Source organism: Ovis aries, chromosome 7, assembly GCF_016772045.2.
Source record: "Ovis aries strain OAR_USU_Benz2616 breed Rambouillet chromosome 7, ARS-UI_Ramb_v3.0, whole genome shotgun sequence".
NCBI classification, from domain to species: domain Eukaryota; kingdom Metazoa; phylum Chordata; class Mammalia; order Artiodactyla; family Bovidae; genus Ovis; species Ovis aries.
Genome location: NC_056060.1, coordinates 9572705 through 9590763, shown reverse-complemented (window position 1 = coordinate 9590763; position 18059 = coordinate 9572705). Strand labels below are relative to the sequence as shown.

The 18059-nt window shown below is 41.0% G+C and overlaps 2 protein-coding genes across 20 annotated transcripts in view; one reads left to right on the top strand and one right to left on the bottom strand.

The window, feature by feature from the left end:
- The window catches only part of LHFPL2 (LHFPL tetraspan subfamily member 2), a 169829-nt gene extending 162196 nt beyond the window's left edge, over nucleotides 1–7633 (top strand). For all 15 annotated transcript variants that reach the window (XM_042252012.1, XM_042252014.1, XM_042252013.1 and 12 more), the window contains one exon: nucleotides 3503–7633. In XM_042252012.1, the coding sequence (XP_042107946.1) occupies nucleotides 3503–3759 (257 nt within the window). In that variant the 3' untranslated portion in view covers nucleotides 3760–7633. The remainder of the gene's footprint in view (nucleotides 1–3502) is intronic.
- The window catches only part of SCAMP1 (secretory carrier membrane protein 1), a 148390-nt gene that overhangs the window by 10609 nt on the left and 119722 nt on the right, over nucleotides 1–18059 (bottom strand). For 2 of the 5 annotated variants that reach the window (XM_027971482.2, XM_042252006.1), the window contains 2 exons: nucleotides 17158–17308; nucleotides 10526–10624 (listed from right to left, as the gene is read on the bottom strand). In XM_027971482.2, the coding sequence (XP_027827283.1) occupies nucleotides 10563–10624; nucleotides 17158–17308 (213 nt within the window). In that variant the 3' untranslated portion in view covers nucleotides 10526–10562. Of the gene's footprint in view, nucleotides 1–10525; nucleotides 10625–14486; nucleotides 17309–18059 lie in introns of those variants that run through there. The other 3 variants (XM_027971483.2, XM_042252007.1, XM_060418764.1) reach the window with 2 other exon arrangements.

Sequence of the window (18059 nt, the reverse complement as noted above, 5' to 3'; positions counted from 1 at the left end):
CTTCACTATGGCAGGCACTGTGCTGAACCCTGGCTTTCTAGTAGTAAATCAGATGTTCAAAAATCCCTGCCCTTGTGGAGTTTAGTTTAGAATGGAGATGGAATAACAGTCAAAATAAGTTGAAATATCAGGTTGAGCCACAAGAAACCACCATTTTTGTAGGTTAAAAAAAAATTTTGACAAATAGTTTCATGTGACTCAAGGTAATAGATTGTTACTAAGAAATGCTAAGGAAAACTACCAAAGCAGGGAACAGGGATAGCAAGTCAGGGGAAGGGAAGCGGTTGAAACTGTGAGTAGGTGGGACCTGAAGACAAGGAGGCGTCATCCGAGGGGAGTATGGCGAGAGCAAAGGCTGGAGCAGGCAGCGGGGGTGAGAGGTGGGCGACAGAGAGCCGACACAGAGGACCGCAGGGCTATGGAGTTTACTCAGAGCTGGGGAACCGTTACGGGCTTCTCGAGAATTTTACTCGGAGGCAAGAGAACCTGCTGGCCTGATGGCTGTGAGTAGGGGACACTTGTTAGCACCTGGGGACCGGTGCCCCAGGAGCAGTGGGGAGTCAGGACCTTGGGAAGTGAGAAGCCTATGTAGCCACCTGAATCACGAAGCTTTCTGGAATTCCTCTGGTAGAAGAGTCTTTTCTAAATACCTAGAGGGATGACAAACGTCTCTTCTCACTCACCTGAGGGCCGGTGGTTTTCTCTCGCACTCAGACAGTCGTGTCTGTTCACGGCACTGATCATGCTCCGTTCGGCCCTGTTGTGTGCAAGGAGCAGAATCCTCGCAGCCAGGCCGCCCAGGTTGGGACACACGTCATGTGCACTGGGGGGCTCACAGATGTACCAGAGCCACTTCCTGTCATCCACCTGGGGGGAACTGCCCTGTGGGCTTATAATCAAGCTGAGGCTTTCAAAAGACTCTTAAGCATGGCACCCTTTTATGACAGTCTCCCTGCTGCTCACAGATGGATTGGCCAATAGCAACCACAGGGTTTTGAGTAGGCCTGAAGCACTTGAGGAACCTCACCTGAGCTACCAGTAAGGGAACAGCTCAGGAGAAGTACAGGGGTAAATGTACTTGACTGTGCTGAAAAAAAAAAAGGGGGTCCGATGATACTAGAAGAAGAATTATTTATCTTAAAACTTCCCAGAAGGATGTGCGATAGCCACATGACTGTGCATCCTACAAAGAGGCAGACACAACTGAGCAACTGAACAAGCCAGAGCCCAGCACAGGGTAGCAGAGCTGCTAGGTGACAGCAGATCCTGCTTGCCCCAGCCCCTTCATATTAACATGCATTCATTTACTAATTGGACTTAAGCCACGTAATACAAATGATGAGTGCAGTTAATAATTGGAGCCACAATTCAAATACACACACTGGCCTTTTAAACGAAAGAGCAGGTAATGCTCCCTTGCCCCCGGCTGCATGCCTCTGCGTCCTGATACAGTCCCAGTGAGGGGGGACTCCTGTTCCCAAGGCAGTAACTCAGGACCTGAGGGAGGAGACTTCCCAGGTTCCCTGTGCCTGGGGTAAGGTTTCCTAGGGAACAAGGTGGGGATTAATCAGGATTTCTTATAGGCCTTAGAGATACAAAGGGCTTCCCTGGTGGCTCAGAGGTTAAAGCGTCTGCCTGCAATGCAGGAGACCTGGGTTGGATCCCTGGGTCGGGACGATCCCCTGGAGAAGGAAATGGCAACCACTCCAGTATTCTTGCCTCGAGAATCCCATGGACGGAGGAGCCTGGTGGGCTACAGTCCACGGGGTCACAAAGAGTTGGACACGCTGAGCGACTTCACATAGAGACACAAAAGAATTAGCTCAGTCATCCTACATTCCCCCAGCTGGGTTACATCTGTTCAGATGGAGAGTCCTTTATTCTTTCAAGGGTATTATTTTGTAGCCTGGCCTTTCCCCTGACTATTAAGTTAGTTGCTTGGTCACGTCCCCATGGATGCCATGCGACCCCATGGACTGTAGCCCACCAGGTTCCTCTGTCCATGGGATTCTCCAGGCAAGAATACTGGAATGGGTTGCCGTTTCCTTCTCCAGGTCAGTAAAGGTAGGGAAAGAGAATTGAAAGTCAAGCTTAAATTAGGATACAACTGCTATTCCAGTGTATCTAAAACACAGGTCTTTTTGTCTATGAATTAATAATCTTGGTTATATAGATATCATTTGTCAAAGAAAACTGTCTTTTCTTGCTGCATATAGCATAGGCCAAAAAGTTCGTTTGGGTTTTCATACCATCAAACGGGAAAACACGAATGAGCTTTTTGGCCAACCCAACAGAATAAAGCCATCATCTTCTTGCAGCATCCTTTCTGCCAAGAAAGTGTTGCTGGGTACGCTTTGGGGTCCCTCAGTTTTCTTTGTCATCTTGGGGCCTGGACTTCCCTATAAACAGCTTCTGCTGTGTGAGGGGGAAGCAGGCAAGGCACCCTGCCCCACCGCGGCCCCGGGCTGGCAGGGGAGGTGACTCTTGGTTACACAGTGAGCAGTAAAGCTGCAGGGACAGAAAAATAGTGGACCCTTAGTGTGTCAGTGTGGTGGGATCAGCAGAATGGAAACAGCTTCTTAGTGTCTACTCAAAGCTGCACTTACTTAAAAGCAATCAGACAAAAAATTCTCATCAAGTTTGCATGTGGTTTCAGAATGTCTATGTAAATATAGAAATCACTGTCCTAGGTATGAGGTTGGTTGCTGGCGAATGCCAACAAACTGACCCCTCGTGGGCTTATCTTTAAAGCATGACAGCCAAGTTAAGATCTGGTCTCTTGCATTTAACTCTTGTTCTCTGTGAATTCTCTTAGAATTCACATATTTTCTGCCTAAAGCCAGACAGTAAACATTTTAGATTTTTGCAGGCCGCAGGGCCTATGCCGCCCCCCTCACTGTGCTGTTCCTGCACTGCCACGGGCAGTCCATAAATGAACAGGCATAGCTGTGTGTCAGTAAAACTTTACTTATAAAAACAAGGCCCCACTTGACCTTAGTTTGCCAACCTCTGCCTTACGGCAAGACGAGCCCTATGAGAGAAAGTAGTAACAGAGTCACCTGCTTTCCTAGAAGAGAAATTACTAGTGGGTTCACAGTCTGACATGTACATACGAGGCTAAAGTGAAAGTCACTTATCGTGTCCGACTCTCTTTGCAACTGCATGGACTACACAGTCCATGGAATTCTCCAGGCCAGAATACTGGATCTTTCCAACCCAGGGATCGAACCCAGGTCTCCAGCCTTGCAGGTGGATTTTTTACTAGCTTCCATAAAGGAAGCCCCGAGGCTAAAAGTATTCCCAATAAAGTGACTGTCTTGGTCAGGCCAGGTGAGTTGCACAGAACAGTACTGACACTCGCTGAGTCTGGCCCTGGAAGCAGACTCAGTATCGTTCCACTACTGCAGCCCGGACCCCAGAGCGGGCACATCAAATAGCCAGCACACAGCACCGCCACTCACTCGCCACGGGGATTTCATCTGCTCTCTCTTCTGCCCTGCAGGCCTCTTCCTCATCCTGGGCCTGATACTCTACCCCGCTGGCTGGGGCTGTCAGAAGGCCATAGGCTACTGCGGACACTACGCATCGGCCTACAAACCCGGAGACTGCTCGCTGGGCTGGGCCTTCTACACCGCCATCGGGGGCACGGTGCTCACCTTCATCTGCGCTGTCTTCTCTGCCCAAGCGGAGATCGCCACCTCCAGTGACAAAGTACAGGAAGAAATCGAAGAGGGGAAGAACCTCATCTGCCTCCTTTAGTTTGGAAGAGACATCAACGCCGTTTTCTTGCTCGCCGTAACCTTGTGAAACACTTCACCTCTGGTTCCGTCATTTGGGTCAAGTGAAGAACTAGCCTTTACCTACCGAAGCCACATTCCACAGCCTCCCAGGACCGACGGCAGGCTGCGTCCAGCCACGCCGAGCACTGCACGTGAGGGCCACAGTGCAAACTGTAAGAGATGGAACGAGGAAACCGCACACAAGCCCTGGCGTGGAGTTGCGTTCCGTCGGACCCCATCTCCCCACCAAAGCTCAATGAAGGATGACGATCGGAACCAGGAAAGCAACAGGTCTCTGGTGACAGAAGAGGCCGCAGGCCGGGTCTGCGGGCGGTTTTAGACGTGTTCCTGCACAGGCTGCACGCCTGCGGGCATCTCTGCCTCAGAGTGAGGCTGGGGGTGGAGGGGCTTTGTTTCCTCTGGTTCCTTCACACTGTCTCCTCTGGGGTCCACAGTGAAGACCGTACATTTACCGGGGACATGACGTGCACTACAGGGCACACACCAAGACACTGCCTCTTGCTTAGCTGACCTGAGTGGTCAGCAGGGACAGTGTGGAATTCTACTGTGGGACTTACTCTAGACTGAACTCCAGAGTCAGGTGGGTCTGCTGAACTGTCACTCTGAGAGTCTAGAAATTTGAGGAGAGAAAGGATGAGGACCTGTCCCACTGTGAGAATAAGACAGAATCCCATTAGTAGAGACAGTCACTCCACTTCCCAGGCATAGCATCAGTACTGGCCCAGTCTCCTCTGCCACCAGAAATCCCGAGTCGTTCCCCAAGGGCTAGGACTGCGCTTTAACTGCCGGGGGAAACCTCACTGTTTCCTCCTTCCAGGGACCCAGGTCTCCAGGCTGCTGCGGCTCACTCAGAGTGTGTGTCCGAATCTCAGCCCTTGCAGGGAGACCTTTCCCCACCGTGCAGTAACCAAGCAGCACTCAGCTGTGTTCCCGCCCCCGGCAGCAGCAGATGACAAGGGACTGGTCACAGGAGTTACGCTCCTCTAGTTCCTGGTGTGGGTCCTGGACGCAGACTCAGATAACATTAAATTGCTCTAACCAGTGAGTTTACAGCAAAGGCTTCATTCTCAGGAAAGCATAGAGTAGAAGGTTCATGCAAAAATGAGAGCTCAACCAAGCTCCCAGCGCCTGCCTACAACTGTTTACAGAAAGAATGAACACCACTATTAAAAAGGATCCAGGGCTTTTAATCTAGTTTCCATAAGTCACCAATATGACTGATCCAGGAAGATGGCATTAGCCATCACTTCAGCCTTACCCTGGAATGATCAAAGGGGCCGAAAGGAACCTAGTCGGGTATCACCCTGAACTTCAAAATTGCAGGCTGCTACAGAAGCACTTCCTTACAGCTTAAGCAAATGGGATGGATCTACCAAATTTCTGGAAGGATTAAAAGTATGGGTCGCTATAGGCTTATGAATCTGCTTACTTGAGGGCTTGCTTTGTTTTGAAAATTTAACAAACAACTAATGAACCTTGTTTGGGCGAGGTATTGTGTGCTAAGTGCCACCAGGCATAGAAGAATCCTGATTCAGATTTTAAAACCGTGCCCTGAGTGAATCATCTTAAAGCTGGGTGAGTCTGAAAACCATGCCTTGCTGCAGAACGAGTAATTGCTTTATATTAACACATAGATGGGATGGAGAACTAAAGTTTTATTCCAGGCTGGCCGTCGGCCTGTTCCAGAAACCATCTTATCTCACAGATTACGACCTAGAGGGCAGGAGAGTATGGGTGGGGAACCGGCCTTTAATGAGTTCACCACTCTTAGACCAAAACTCAGAATGAGCCAAGTATACATCTGTGGCTCTTTCGAAAAGCAAAGGGGTGCATATGTGTGCTCACGGCAGCCTGCCATCCGGACTCGGGAAACGAGACCCGTGTCCGACATCACACAGAAGTAGGTGATGGTGGCCACCGGACAGGGCTCCTGTCCCTGTCGGATAGGGACGCACAAAGTCCTGATACCAGCATACGCATCCCTTTTTAACACTAGGAGATTAATTCTTTTTAAAAATTGTAAAAATAAAGTTCCCTCCACCAGGCAAATAATCTTGATTAAAAATAATACACATTTTTTTCCCCACAAGATTCACTTTTCCTTCTATACAACATAGAGAATCTATGTTATAATGCTGAGTTTACACTCTCACTCTCCTCTCAGAAGAGTCATAAGCCTAGAGGATCCCCTGAGCAGGTCCATCATCTTTACTGCCCAATTGCTTTTCCACTAAGATGGGGGTGGAGATACATCCCTAGATCACTCTAATAACAAGTCATAAGTGAAAACGTGCCCACTCTTGGCCAGAAGAAAGTCAGCTGACAGTGTTTACTTCATTGGTCTGAATGTCGCAGAAGACAAAAACAGTACATGCACACATACACAAAACCCCGCACCACTAAAAACTGCTTCAAACACTGATTTGTCAGGCAGAGCACAGATGCAGTCTCTCTAGGAGAGAAAGAGTGAACAGGTAAACGTGGGCCTTTTGAACCTGCAAGTCCCTTTAGCCAGGCTTCAGTTGGGATAAATGGAATATCAAAATCTTGCTAGCCTAGATGAAAACTGCATGGCTGTTTAAAAACCACTGAATGGGAGGAATGTGTTAGATTGAAAACAATCAGACAATCGACCTACATCTATTTTTCTAATAAATTTCTATCAATCACATAATTGCCTCCGTCTAAAAATCTAATATACCTGGACCATCACTACTACCAGAAAAAGTCGTATTTATTTTTCGCTGCATTTGTGCTTCAAGTTTTGTGATGGGGCTGGGCTTCTCAATGAACTCCAAGAAGGCAGAAATGTTTGCTTTGGATTCTGTGGATTCTTTAAACCTGTGTGCTAATTCAACAATTTACATGAATTGTGTAAGCGTTTTTGTATACTTATCAAACATCTGTGGTGTAATGATCTTTGTTAAACATGTATTCTGTAAAGTGCCATAGTCCTTTTTTTTAAATGTGTGTAGCATATTTAAAATATATATATATATTATACATACACGAGTCTGTGTGAGAGATGTGCAATAACAAAGGTGTATGTATGTTCTGATTTTTTGGGAACTGGACAGGAGTCAGGACAGAGACTGTTTCTGTTTTGGCAAAGGAGAGTTAAAACATTTTGCCTTCATGGCCTAGTCATTAACCCAGAACAATTCTGATGCTACACAGACCTATGTGAAGAAAAGACTGGTATGAACTCATCTTTCCCTGGGCCTACATTAAAATAATCATTAGAGGTATGTGAAAAGGTAAGCCAGCAAGCCAGGCCCAGGTGATGCTGGTCTGTCATGTGAAATGTGAAGCTGCCATGTTGCCTTTTCTCTTAGCGTGATAACTAGTAGCTGGTACATAATCACTAAGGAGCTATTTCTTAACCTGCTTTGATAGACCAAGTTAATGCTAGACCACTATTTAAGGGCTAATCTCACACCTTAGCCATAAGGGTCTGCTTAGAACAGACCTCTCTGTGCAATAACATATGGCCCCTGGAAATCCCAGGCCTGCATTTGTACTGGGGCAGCACAAGAAAGGCACAACTGGGATTTCTTCTGAGACTGTGGTGAAACGCCTTCCAAGGTTGGGGGGGGTCATGAGGTGCTCCGGAGGAACTTGGCACCACTTGATATTATTCAACAGCCACTTGAGCCAAATGTAAAACTGTGTTACCGCTGACGGACTCAATCAGAGCCTTCGAATTTCCGGTCATCCTGTTGTAAACTAATACATTATTTGTCTAGCATTGATTAGGTTCCTGTGCATATGTATTTTCACCACATGCTCCCTACCCTCCCCAGATATGAATTAAACCAGATTTTGCAAACTTATTCTGATTCTCTCAGTCTCATTATACTGTTTAAATATGATGTGTATAATCTGATCAAGAAAATATCTACCAAATTTTAAACATTAACATATGTGATACTGGTGATAAGATATTCAAGTATTTTAACTCTGCCATTCACTAATAACATATATACACCTACCTGATGTTAGCTTTAACTTGAAGTATATATTTCTTCCCCTGAGAAGCACTGATGTAATTATAAATAGGAAAAAAAAATTTAAAACCCTCTCATATGCTATATAGTTATCTAAGTTTTGAAGAAACATGGAAATACTTCAAAGCATTGTGACTATAATGTAAAGAAATGTGTGAAGTGAAGTCACTCAGTCGTGTCCGGGTCTTTGCGACCCCATGGACTGTATGTAGCCCACCAGGCTCCTCCCTCCATGGGATTCTCCAGGCAAGAGTACTGGAGTGGGTTGCCATTTCCTTCTCCAGGGGATCTTCCCGACCCAGGGATCAAACCCAGGTCTCCAGCATTCCAGGCAGATGCTTTAACCTCTACAACAAGGGAAAAGTCAACTGAAGGACACATTCTCCTCTTCCAACAAGAATACCACAATTAAAGGCCAATCATGGAGCAATACACCTCCACATTTCCTGAAGGTAATCCTGCCCATAAAAAGCTTCATCTAGAAACAGGACTCCACTTCATAAACTCAAGACCCGAACAACCCTTTTCATAAACTCTTATTCAACTCTCCGTATCATGTGAAGAACTTAGAACATAAAAAAATAGCTTTATTTTCTTGATCTAGGGCCTGTGACAGCTGGACCTACTGTATGCTTTGGCTTCTAGGCATTCGAGACATTTTAACATTCCTGACATGTGCCAGACTTCTAATAGGAATCAACATTAAAAGCTGACAAAATTACCCAAATCAATAAAGGCAAGTTTTTTTCAAACAAATTACAATCTAAATAATCCAAGTGAAATTGGACATTTTCAGTTGCTTTCTCAGCTGTTATTACATCTTTTTCAAAAATTAATCCATAAGAGAAAGGACCCTGACTTTAAATTTCAGCATAGGCTGGGCAACCCATACCTGCGCTTTGCATTTCACACTGAGTTTTTGCCTAGCAGTTTTGCTACCAGCTTGATCTTCCGTGTCTTGATCCTCCTGGAACACACTGCATTCAACTCACTCCTAGCTCTCCTTAGAAATCTCTGCTTAACATAATAACAGTCTTGACTATCCTGGACATTTCCTTTAAGGGAGCTATTTCAGCAGTTTCCAATAATTCAGTACCTTTTTTTAACTCCCAAATACTAAAGGGTAAGAGCCGCAAAGCAGGTTTCTAGCCTCCTCTCCAAAGCAGCCAGTACCTGTCTTCATCTCAGGACCCCACTGGTTGCCTAGTCACACAGTTGTGGCCTCTGCAGGTGCCCCTGCTATCTTCACTGCAGCTTCCTCCTCACCCTGGAGAGTTCTCCAAGATAAGTCTTTAAGACATGACCTGCTCACTTTGCTTAGACACACAGGATGTAAACAAAAGCATAAATGAATAAGAGGAAGTAGTAAAACCACATGGAAAAGAAAAATTAATCAAATAACTTGTGGCTCTTAGTAGCTCTTTGACTTTTTATAGTCAAATATCCTGAAAAATCTAGTATCTATAAAGCAGTCCACCAAGGGCATATGTTTGGGAGAAACCACTAAACTTTATCCTTAAGAGAAGGAAGCCCGAATGAAGGCAGGAGATAGTGAAGACAATGAAGAGACCGTTAGGGAGAAAGAAGCAACAGCTTGGGGACTGATTAGAAGCAGTTCGGGGAGTAGGGGAAGGAGTCTAAGATGGCTTCCACTGGGCAGAACGCGGTGCCTTCACCTAGATCAGGAATCCAGCAGGGACTGGGACAGTGAAGGCATGAAGGTTCAGCCTAGGCTGCCAACGTGAAGTCCCATGTGCAGCTAGAAATACACGGTGGAGAGAAGACCAGCTGGGTGGCAGAGACTTGGGAGTCTTCAACATGGACAGGCAGTAAGAATTTTTAACCTTTATACATGTTTTATGGGCTGGTACTGTGCTAAGCACTTCTTTTTAATTCATTTATTCATTAAAACCGTATGAGTAGAAACTAATATCCTCATTTTATAGATATATTAACTTTCACCCAAGTAACAACTGAGGTTAAGTAATTTATCCCACATGAAAAAGCTGGTAAGCGGCAAAGCCCAAGTTCAAATACAGGTTTGACACCAAAGACTACATTCTCCAACAGCTGTAGTTTCTTTCTACCCATAAGAGAGTGAGAAAACAAATACAAACCCCAAGAAGACAGCAACATCTCTGCATACTAAACTCTTAGAAAAACTTCCAAATTTAACTCCAAAAAAGCCACACCATAAGATGACAACTGATGGAAACACTGCTCCCTTTCAGAGAAAAACCTGGTAACCCTTCATACTTTCCAAGGTGACAACATGTATCTCAATTTGCCCCATCTAGAGAACAGCGTTGAAAATTCATCAAGTATACGACAGCGACAAAGAATGATAGTTTTATTATAAACAATCTGTATCTAGCACAGGGAACTATAGTCAATATCCTGGGATAAACCATATGGGAAAAGAATATTTTTTTAAAATGTGTGTAACTGAGTCACTTTGCTGTACAGCAGAAATAAAAACAAAATTGTACTTTTCAACTATACTTCCATTAAAAAATTTATAAATAATCTCTCATCCAGAATAAGCAGCCATTATGATTACATAAGGGGCCTATTTTCTTCATAGCTAATATGACAGTTAAATAAGGATTTGTTTTCAACTTAAGTTTCTCCAAACACACACACACCCCACCACACACACATGCCAAGGACCACTGAGGAAGCCAGCACTGCTGTGAGGAGCAGGCAGCAGGTACTTACCCACATGCTGTGGAGGCAGGCCTTGGTCTGGAGATTTTCAAAAATACACGCTGTACTTTTTTTCTTGATTACTGAATTGTTTTCTAGAGTCCACTGTCCCTAAAGGATGGATATGAGTTACTGGAAATGTGAAAGATGCAAAGGAGAGAACTGGCACCAGGAGAGAGGTGGCACCAGGTAGTAGTAGCAACCCCACACTTGGCACGAGTCGGGGCCCGCGCCTGGCTGCCTCTCCCCTGCCACCACCACCGCTCACTGAGTGACTGGGGTAATTTCCTATTCCTCTATAACAGGGCCCAGTAACAAATTCCAGCACAGGCTTGGTGTAAGGATTAAGTAACCGACTTAAGTGAAGCATTTAGTATAGTTTCTGATATATAAAAAGTCCCCAGTGGTATGTTATTTTTACAAAAAAGTTAAAAGAATCTTCTGTCCAGACTAATATCATTTAGAGTTGATCTTTAAAATGAAGTGTTGTCCTAGAAATTGTGAAGAATAACATAACCTGTTGTTAAACCCAATCTAGTTTTTACCTAGAGAGCCTCAATGGATTGGCTACCTTGGCCAGCAATTTTTTTTCCATCCTGTACTAGTCATCTTTAGCTTAGGGCTTCCAGCAAGTGGAAGATTCCTCTGTAGAAACAAGATACATGGCCACTCCTATTTATAAACAAGGAGTATCCGCTGAGCCCATCATCTGTGGGAAACCAGAATGCTCAGAAAACCTTCTGACTATTTGTTAAAGCCTACTGATGGCAAAGCCTTCTTAGAAAAGGAACATCCAATCACAGGACAGTGTAAATAAAGATGGAGTTGGAGGCATAAATTGATACAATTTTCTGGAGAGCAATTTGGCAATGCACATCAAAGATCATAAAAATCTATACTTATGCTTTGACCAAGCATACTGTCCTAAGGAAAGAACACAGGCTTGGGTCCGCAATTTAGCAATAATACATTCCTTGGTAAGTTATTTATAATAAAAAAAAAAAAAAAGTGAAATTCAGAACCTAAAACAGTAACAGGACTTTGAAAACTAACATGTGATACACGCATATAGAGCCGCTGTTACAGAGCTAATTCATCAACAGGAATATAAATATTCAACATATTTATACCAGAATTGGAAAAAAAGATTACAAACCATTGTGCAAGTTAAAATTCTCAAGTAAAAAGTCTCAGGAAATCGACTCAAGGTAGCTCAGAGAGAAAAGGCTAAGAATGTTACTTGGAGAATGTAATATCCAGCTAACCAAATAGGGGTGACCAGTAAGGCTCACAAGGGACACAGAAAGCTGTCGAGGCCTTTTCTAGGTCCTTCATCCTACTTCTTTTGTGCGTCTGCCTCCTTCTCCGCTTTCATCACACATCAGTTTTCTAGTAACTCAAAGTCTTGGCAGAATATGATTATCCACATGGCCCAACTCTGAAACAGCATGATTCTAGACAAACCTACTTTCAGAGTAAAAATTTAATGAGCCATATATGAGTCCACTATGGCCAGGTGACATCCGGTGCCAATGTGGTCTTCAGGGGTCCAAAGAAATGGGGTTTGTGAAAGCTAGACAGACATCCTTAAAAGACCAATTACAGGCTGTAGAGGGAAATCTTATTTCTTAATATTAGGGGAAAAAGTGGTCTTCCTGGAAAATTAACGGAAAGAAATGAACCAAATTTTAACAGTACCTATTTGTGGGTATAAAATTATGAACCACTGTAACTCCTTTTGCTGTAAATATTTTTTTTATTTATATGAAATGTAATTTTAATTTTATAAGTAAGTTAAACTAGCAGGTCATTATGATATAATACCGAGTGAGGGAAAAACAGGATAAAAATTCCCATTATTTATATCCCTTAACTGTATAAAATATGTATGTATACAAAAAGAATGGAAAAAATACAGTAAACATTAACAGTGGTATCTCTAGATGATAAAAATTACGTATTTTTATTTTCTCACTTACTTTCCATATTTTTCAGTAGTCCTACAACAGATACATATTTCTCTCATACTAGAAAAAAATTAGTTGGAGGGATGTGTATGCCCAGGGGGCTCAGTTTTTGTGTAGGAGACAATAATGTGGTAGGAACTTCTGTAACCACCAGAAGAAAAACAGTTATTTGGGGCATTTTCTTCCTAGCTCCCAAACACCTGAATAATAATATAAACTGTCACGGTAACAACTACTCATGACCATGATTTATCTTGAGAATTACTGGCCCACAAAATGTTTTAAGAGTTCTGGAGGAATTCTAGGATTAAAGCTAAGTACTATAAAACAAAGAATTAAATAAAACGTGCATTCTATGGTTCTACAAATTCAACTGTTTAAATGTACAAACGATAATAGTCAACAGATGAAACACTATAAGGCAGAAGAGGATTAACGACTTTCTATCTCCAGTGAAGATGGAATGGGTTTAGTGGCAGAAGAATTTTAACTGCACCATCAGCCATGCCAACTCCAGAAAGTTATGAGCTGAAAAATAAATGAAGATTTAGATAAAATTTAACACTCACTGCGCTGTTACATGCTGACTCCTATGTCCCTTGCCATTTGAAAACATAAACAGTGCCGATGAAAATTCTCTAAGTTGAAGCCTTTGTCTTATCAAAACCACATAGTTAAACTATAAATATGAAGCCCATAAGAAGGCTAAGAACACTAGAGGGGAGCCTTTCCCTATTTTGCTAGAATCTTCTAATCAAGGACATCTATTGTATTTGTCTAGGATAGATTAGAGGCAACATCTGGCTGGCTTAGAAATTTTTTACAGATTCCTTTCTATCTTTCTATAGATTGTGATAAATCTTAAATTTTAAAAATACTCATTCTTACAAAAAGCATGCTGTTGTATAAAATGTACCCTAAAATTCTGGTAGAAATACTTCACTTTCCATAATATTTAACCACTGAGATACAACCTCTTAGTTTAATAAACAAGTATTAGAAACAATGCTAGTGTTTTAAAACATACGGTTCTACTCTAAATAAATTTATACTATGGTACTTGAAAAATCTACCAAAGTACAGATTTTTAAACGTCCTCGATTATTTTTACATTAACCGCTTTTATTTCACCTCCAAAGTTCTTAATCACAAGGAATCAGCAAGTTCCTTTAAACACTTAGCTTAAGGGAAAAATGAAAGAAGATACAGTGAAGTGGCGAGTGACAGCACAACTCTAATAAGGGAAAACGGCGCAAAAAGGTAACAGGCTCTGTATATAAATAATGTCGGTTTTTACCAATAAAAATACAAAATTAGGTGCTAATGCCAGTGTTTTCAGAAAAAGATAAAGCAACAACTATAAAAAGCATTATGTACTACAAATGATTTACAGAAACTAAAACTTAATTAAACATAAACTCCCTCTAAAATGCAAACCATACGTTATATCAACATGATTTACAAAAGGCCTATATCCAATGAAAATCCAAAGTCACTTTTAGGTAACACCCAGAAAACTGAAAATGCTGTTCCTATTTTAATTTAACGTGAATTTCTCAAATAAGGTTCACCATGAACACTTTTTTTTAGACTATATTTTTTATATTCTCTTTAGATAATCAAATGAAAAATCCAACAATACACAAATTGGTACTTTCATCAGTACATAAAACAACAGGTAGTGAGGTTAGGGAACAGAAAACAAGTCCAATCAAGTCAACACAATACTAGTACAGAGGCGTCCATGAGAACCCGCAAGGAGAGGTCTGGGCCACAACACAGGTTTTCTATTTTGAATCTAGCTTCTAGTCTGTGTATTTTGACCTTAAAGTGGTCAAGCTATTTAGTGAATCTCATGTTCCACTACCTACAAAGGTCTAAAGCAACAGAAAAACTGTCATGTCATTTAAAAACATCAAATGTGGTATTTCTATATACATTGAGCCCTCTGTATAATTACTGCCTCTGAAGTGCTAATACAGTATTTAAAATTACACAAACAAACATCCAGTAAAGAGCATTTTATTTTATGACACTCTGTGTTAATACAATAAATATACAAAACTTCCAAACCACTGAAAACATGCAACATTAGAGGGACAGATGGAGGGCATTTATATAGGACCATGACAATCACCATGATGGCAGCGCAATATCACTCGTTGACAAAATATACACACATCCTTAAATAATCCGAGTTCCAAATTAAAACCACTGAGCAATGATTTTCCAGTGTTCAAACTTTCGTTTGAAATAAAATAGCCAAAACAGTACTACAAACTGAAAGCTGACGTGGCTCCTTACACTGTGAAGACCATTTCATGATTGCGATACTGGGTAATGCTAACATTAAATATGAACCACTAACAAATGCCAATCTTTTACTGAGTGCAAATGTGACTATTTACTAATAATCGTTAAGAGAATAGAGATTATAAGAATTAAAAACCCCTCTACCTTATCAAACTGTTAGCAATGCTATCTTTTTAATGCACATTTATGTTTTTAAAAAACATTTTTCTCTTTATAAGCTTGTATTAACCCAAATAACTGGAATTTAAAACAACACTTCCGCCATCCAAACAAAAAAAGGTACTGTTGGTTGTAATTATTCTTTGCTACTTAGCAATAGAGGATTTCTACAGAACTGAGAGAAGCATTCATAATTCTTGAAGAAAAGTATTGATATCTCAGTATTCTTCAAAAGTCTCTATGATAAAGTTTTCATCTGTAGTTTAAGGAGAAACAAAAGGAACTTGAAAGATAATGACAGACCTAAGTGCTTTTGTTGTATTTTGTGGTTAATGTTTTGAATATTTGTAAAATCCACACTCAACAAAGCATACTGATAAAACATTTTTCAGTAAGATTATAGGCTCTAAAAAACTTGAATGGGCTTATTTAGTTGAGAAAGTAGAGATTATCACTGATCAGAAATATTCATAAAAACAGCTTTAAATTCATACTCTGAATCCTATCTTCATCAGAATAAAAGAAATATCTTCCAAGTATATTACTTCAATAAAGTCCCAAATAAATCAAACGTAAACACCATCAGGATGAATCTGAGTTATATCTAGCATCACACAAAGCTTCTTTCATAAATAGGAGAATTTACCATCCCACCTCTAGGATGAAACTCATTTTAACTCTAAATTTGGGGGGAAGAATAAAAATAATTTAACCACTTACACCCATCTGATTTTTTAGCATCAAATAATATAATCCAACCAACTACCTTTCCTTAAAATCAAATTGCATAAAACATACTCATTATTCTGCAATCTGTGGTTTGCTGATGACTTCCAAAACAACAGTACCATGACTTTACAAGTTGTCTTCGAGGCATTTAATCAGTTATTTAAAAATGATTCAAAGTTTCAACCCAAGTATACTATAAGAATGAAGTCCTGTGCTGCACAGTAACAATTTTAACATGATTATGCTCATAATTAATGCATTCAACTATATCTGTATTTTCTTGTTTGGTTCAAGTTAAATGTTTTATTTTTTTCTATTGCTACAGATTTTAGTGTGTTCAGTGTGTCTCAAAAATTCAAAGACTGAGGTGCATTAGGGATTCAAGTCTAGTGAAGTACCGGGGTCTTTTTAATGACAACCAGACATGAGAGGCTAAAAAAAAAGTATCTTAAATACTGTTATGTTCTTTTAGGACATGGAGTTAGGCTAGACTTTAACACCTCTGTTAAAAAGTACACAAGCATACCCCAAAAGAGAGCTGCCAAACACAAGCTCAGTTCAATTAAAAAGAGTAGCCACAAGAATATACCAAAGTTTCCAAACAGTAATATTTTACTATGGCATGAACACTGAAAATTAAAAACAAAAAGGTATTATCATCACTACATCCTATTCCACCAATTATCTACTTTTTGGATAATGCACTGCATATTATATTATGTCCTCATACTACATCCCAGAACATTTTTATTGAAAAGAAAGTATTATAGAAAATCATTTCTATGATTCTATAAACAACTCCCCAATCCTACAACCCTAAGCAGTGCATAACCCAAAATACTAATTCTTTTAAGAAACATGGTATCCATGCAAGATCAGAGATTGAATATCAAAATATCAACTACTCTAAATAAAGAAAATAAAAAGATAAAATTTACATTATCTGCTTTGAAACACACACAGGCTCTTCACTGGTGACTGAAACTGCTAAAAAGCAAGCCAATTTAAAAGTCCCTAAATCTCTGATGTCCTATTTCTTTCAATATAAATAAGGAAAAGGAATGAAGCATTGCTTTACTGCTCAAATGTGTAATTTTTATGTCTAAGATTCTTGAAAGAAGAACTGCAGCAAGTACTAAGTGCATTTTTTAATAAGTGCCATTTTAATTTCAGTGTGTCACCACTGAAATAATTCGCTGAATATTCATCCCCCAAAAAATATGGAGAATATTTATTTTGTATGTAATATTTTTTCTGCAAGGGGCATTGAACTATTGAGAAACTGTCAGGTAAATAATAAGACGAGGAAGTTTTTCTGGTTTTAGCCCATGCACAAGAGATTAGGAAATACACGTGCTGTGTGTACTGTGTGTTTGGAACAACAACAACAAAAATTTATAGAATACAGTAACTAGAGAAAAAAGTACAATCAAAAGGTAACAGTGCATTGTCGGAAGACTCTCTAAATTTGGTTACCCTTGAACGCATTCTGAGCTGCACTGCTTGCTGCAGTTGAAGCTGCATTTGCGGCTGCAGTCTGGACAGTTTTGTTGGACATCACACCTGTTGCAAACTCTTGCTGGGCCTTCTCAAAACTAGCACCTGTTGTGCGATACAGTCCATGCACCTAGGGAGGCACAAAAAGTGGGAGAAGATGAGCGGTGACCGTACGTGTTCACTTTCAACAGCTCTTCAGTCACTCTCAACGTGACTCGGAGATACACAGACTGGATGTGAGGCAGGACTCCTAAGATCAAGGGCATCAGCCCCAACACTGGAACACAACACTGCATGTAAATATTTTCTTAAAACAGATTTTCCCTTTTTATCCACAATGCAGAAGAGATAATTATGTCTATGCCAAAGCAAGAATAATTAAAAAAAAAAAACAAACAGCTTAACCAAAAGTAAAAAGCTATGCTTTCCACTGTACCAAGTTATGATATTTACAGTCTTAAAAAGACTGGTTTAAACAAAACAAATCCCTTAGGACTATACAGTGGAAATGGCAAATCGATTCAAGGGATTAGATCTGATAAGAGTACCTGAAGAACTATAGATGGAGGTTGTATAGCAATGATGAAAACCATCCCCAAGAAAAAGAAATTAAAAAGACGAAGTGGTTGTCTGAGAAGGCCTTACAAACAGCTATGAAAAGAAGAGAAGCGAAAGGCAAAAGAGAAAAGGAAAGGTATACACTTCCAAATGCAGTTACAAAGAACAGTAAGGAGAGATAGGAAAGCAGTCCTAAGTCAACAATGCAAAGAAATAGAGGAAAACAATAGAATGGGAAACACTAGCGATCTCTTCAAGAAAGTTAGAAATACCAAGGGAACTTTTCATGCAAAGATGGGCACAATAAAGGACAGAAATGATAA